The sequence below is a fragment of the Mercurialis annua genome, linkage group LG6 (genome assembly GCF_937616625.2).
Source record: "Mercurialis annua linkage group LG6, ddMerAnnu1.2, whole genome shotgun sequence".
Classification (NCBI taxonomy): domain Eukaryota; kingdom Viridiplantae; phylum Streptophyta; class Magnoliopsida; order Malpighiales; family Euphorbiaceae; genus Mercurialis; species Mercurialis annua.
In genome coordinates this window covers 34,650,001-34,654,575 of record NC_065575.1, presented here as the reverse complement: position 1 = coordinate 34,654,575, position 4,575 = coordinate 34,650,001, and the positions used below count along the sequence as shown (strand labels likewise).

At 30.9% G+C, this 4,575-nt stretch overlaps 1 protein-coding gene across 1 annotated transcript; it reads left to right on the top strand.

The window, feature by feature from the left end:
* Positions 1 to 2,861: 2,861 nt before the first annotated feature.
* Positions 2,862 to 4,127, top strand: LOC126686132 (ATP synthase protein MI25-like). Its single transcript, XM_050380163.2, has 3 exons — positions 2,862 to 3,287; positions 3,379 to 3,403; positions 3,483 to 4,127. The coding sequence occupies exons 1-3, from the start codon at positions 3,020 to 3,022 to the stop codon at positions 4,069 to 4,071; spliced, it is 882 nt and encodes a 293-aa protein (XP_050236120.1). The 5' UTR covers positions 2,862 to 3,019; the 3' UTR covers positions 4,072 to 4,127.
* Positions 4,128 to 4,575: the final 448 nt, after the last annotated feature.

Below are 4,575 nucleotides of genomic sequence, written 5' to 3'. Positions count from 1 at the left end.
ATACACTCGTTTTACTCCACTGCTTTTCATTTATACCCCTCGAGTGAAAAGTTAGCATTTTTACGCTTTTTTAATTCTCATCTTTGCAACTGTATATACATTGTGACTATATTACATATGAACAAAGTTAGTCCATCCATTATAGGAAGCCTCTAATTTTAGCTCAAGCACCTTACTATAATATATAAACTAATAAATTATTTTATAGAAGATAATGATCTTGTTTGCATGATACTAATAAATTAGTTGACTTATCTTTTAACGTATTTGACTGTTTTTTATATATTAAAATTCTTAAATAATTATTAAAAAATAAAAATACTTTGTAAGTTATATTAATTTAACTAAAACATCATTATACTAAAGTCGTGTCTTTAATTCCTTATCCAAGTACTCTTCCTTCATAATTATTAAAAAAATAAAAATAAATATTAATTTTATTAAAATATTTTTGTATGTATATTATTAATTTTCTTTTAAATATTTAAAATATCTTAGTATAATTTAAAAAAAATTGCACATTTCAAAATTTCATTTAATATTTTTAATTCTAATAGAATTTAAAATAGATTAAATAAATTTACTTATTTTAAAAATAATATAGTAAATTTTATGAATCATAACTATTTTTTTTATTTTTTAATAATTAGAGAGTGAGAGCGTTTGTTAAAAAAAATTGAACCCATAATTTTAACAAAAAGTTGTCCAGCGTTTATATAACTTGAGTTATACCTCGTTGATATGAACCCTTACTACTAGAAAATATCAACAAAGCAATACATGCTCAATGAAGATTCACCAATATAACATTATAAACTTCAATATTGATTATATTAAAATTATAGTAAATAAAATAATATCATTGTAGATTTTTATTTATTATGCATCTAGATTAATTTCTTATAATGTATATAACATGTTCGGTAAAATACCTAAATAGACGATTTAAACTTAATTTAGTGCTCTGAATATATATTTGACTTTTTGGTTAAATATTTTTTAAATTTTAACTTTTCGGATATATAAAATAAAAACATTTAGAAACTAGAGATTACACATTTTATGAAATAATATTTGTATAATATCTTGTATTACAATACTTGAAAAATATTTTTGTATTGAATATTTGTTGATTGTTGGTTGATTTTAATTGCTCATCAATTTTATTTAGTTACTTTTGATAGCTTGTTACCGTTGCTCTATGGTTGATTATTGGTAGTTAAATGGTTAATTATTGGTGGCTTATTGGTAGCTCGTTTGTTGCTCTTTAATTGATCTTCATGCTAGTTGTATTTTGCTTTTATTTTGATTGGTTTTTAGTCTGTGAGTTAATTTTTACAATGTTTGAATACAAATACAATCTTTTAACAAATATTATTTTTCTTTTTCAAAAATAATGTAGTCTATCTTCTAATTTTATTTTATTTTATGTTATAACATATGATATTGATATATTTTTTATTTGAATAATATAAAAAAAATCAAAGATAATTTCTAAAAAGTTAAATTTTTGTAGATGAAAACAACTTTATACAGTATATGTAGAACATATGAATATAATAATAAAAATATATAGAAATGACGCTATATTTTTATAATAAATGATATTAAAATTATATGTTGAGTAGTTTTTTGTAATGTCATTACAAATTCATGCAATGATATGATATTATTATTATTCAACTATTATAATAATTAAAAATATTATATACTTTAATTTGTATTCGTTTACTTTTAGTTTCTAAGTAGCTCGTTATAGAATTTTAATTGTTTAATAGTTTCTTTTCAACAGCTCATTAGTTAAAATCAACCATCGAGCAATCAAAAATGAAATACAATCAAATTTAATATATTTTTTAAAAGGAAAATTACATTCTATAACTTGTTGCTTTTGAACTATATAATAAATTATAATTTTTATTAATATCATTGATATGGCACAAAAAATCTTTATAAAATAACATAGATAATTTCAAAAAAAAACTAACTAAAAAGAATAAAATATCTTAAATGACAAATGTCTATTTATAAATGATAAATTATAAAATATTTATAGAAAACAATTATTTATGAAAGATAAAAATATATATGCTCTTATGAATACAATTCATTTTAAGAAAATTAAATAAAACAATTAAACAATAAAAATAACAATATTTATGTTAAAAGACAAGTAATATGTAATAAGCTTGAAGCTTTGTTCCATTTATATGGAAATATGAATAGCGCCAATGATTTTTGATTCCCGGGAGGGTTGACCATACAGCAGGTCGCTGCACATATCCACCTAGATGTGGAAGATCTAGCTGTTCTCCAACATATATATTTAGTCTTAGTCAACCACGGTATACAAAGCCCGCACTTTATACAAGCCCTTGAGTATGTTAAAAATTTCGGTGGTATGTAAGTCATCGATTCCAATCCGATAAGGCTTTTCTTTTTTTCGGTATGCCGCTCCGCGAGCAGAGCCAATGAACATAAATCCAACCTAATCTCATGAATATCTTTCGCCCGTTATCTCCTCATCTTCCTATTTATAAGCCACAGCTTACTTCGACGTTTCCAATTTTCCATAGAATCTCCGGGGCTTTCCTAGCCACTATAGTTTTGTTTTTTTATCTTCTTTGTCTGAAAATAGGTTTGATTTGCTTCACCTATGAAAATTTCTACCAATTCTTATTTTTTTCATCAAAGCTCATCCTAATCTCCGTCGAGATTACTGCCTTAGCCCTGTCCTATCATCTGTATAATGGGGTTCGTCATTTATTGACGGATTTTTCGGGATTTTTCTTTCTTAGAATTGGCCGAAAAAGAAGCAATGTTATGGATACCATGACCGATCACCATCGATAAATAAGAATCTTTCTAAAGAACTTCGAGTCAGCGGGGCCTTCAAGCATCCAAAATACGCCGGGGTTGTAAATGACATAGCCTTCCTGACGTACTGGAGTTATAACATTTGAATTTCTCTTACATTCCACGTTCACGAAATGGATCCTATCAAATATTTCACATTTCTATGATCATCTCTATTTTAGGTATTCGGGGAATCCTCCTTAATAGACGAAATATTCCTATTATGTCAATGCCAATTGAATCAATGTTATTAGCTGTGAATTTGAACTTTTTGGTATTTTCCGTTTCTTCGGATGATATGATGGGTCAATCATTTGCTTCATTGGTTCCAACGGTGGCAGCTGCGGAATCTGCTATTGGGTTAGCCATTTTCGTTATTACTTTCCGAGTCCGAGGGACTCTTGCTGTAGAATTTCTTAATAGCATTCAAGGTTAAAGATGACTCCTAGAGAATTACCAAAATACGAAGTTCTCTTCTCCTTTCGTTCTCTTCTTTCTTTTTTCTTTTTACTTGGTTGGCAGGGTCAGGGCCTTTCTCGCTGGGCGAGCGCATCCGATTCTAAAGTCCTTTCCTAAACCACTTCCCGTTCAGTTGCTGAAAGATAGAGAGAAGCTTTCTAAATGAGATTGAGTTCCACGAATATACAGGCTAGAAAGATGTTATTTGCTGCTATTCTATTTATTTGTGCATTAAGTTCGAAGAAGATCTCAATCTATAATGAAGAAATGATAGTAGCTCGTTGTTTTATAGGCTTTATCATATTCAGTCGGAAGAGTTTAGGTAATACTTTCAAAGTGACTCTCGACGGGAGAATCCAGGCTATTCAGGAAGAATCGCAGCAATTTCCCAATCCTAACGAAGTAGTTCCTCCGGAATCCAATGAACAACAACGATTACTTAGGATCAGCTTGCGAATTTGTGGCACCGTAGTGGAATCATTACCAATGGCACGCTGTGCGCCTAAGTGCGAAAAGACAGTGCAAGCTTTGTTATGCCGAAACCTAAATGTTAAGTCAGCAACACTTTCAAATGCCACTTCTTCCCGTCGCATCCGTCTTCAGGACGATCTAGTCACAGGGTTTCACTTCTCAGTGAGTGAAAGATTTTTCCCCGGGTGTACGTTGAAAGCTTCTATAGTAGAACTCATTCGAGAGGGCTTGGTGGTCTTAAGAATGGTTCGGGTGGGGGGTTCTCTTAAGAATAAAGAAGATTAATAGAATCTAATTCATTTCATGCTAACAGAAGAGCGGATCCAATACCAAGACGACTTCTTTCTCAGGAAGTGCAGCAAGTACTTGATAAATTAAAGGTTGGGGAGCCCCCGCTTTCTTCCAGAAGAAGCAGGAGCCTTGTGCATTGATTATCGGGCGCTCAACAAGGTAACCTAGCCATCAAGAATAAGTATCCACTTTGATTGCAGACTTCTTCGCCCAAAGCACGAGATACTTCTCGAAGTTGGATCTACAGTCGGGCTACTACTAGTTGCGTATCGCGGAAGGAGAGCCAAAGACGACCCCTGTGACAAGCAAGCAACCAATCGGGCCTTTGATCTGGTTATGCCTTTTGGACTCACCAATGCCCCTGCCACGTTCTGCACCCTCCACAATGAGCTATTCCACCCATACTTAGACAACTGGTGGTATACTTTAATCGTGGGCTATAGCTATTCGTTAAACGACCGCGTTAGCCACCTCCGGACCGTTTTTAAGGTATTAAGG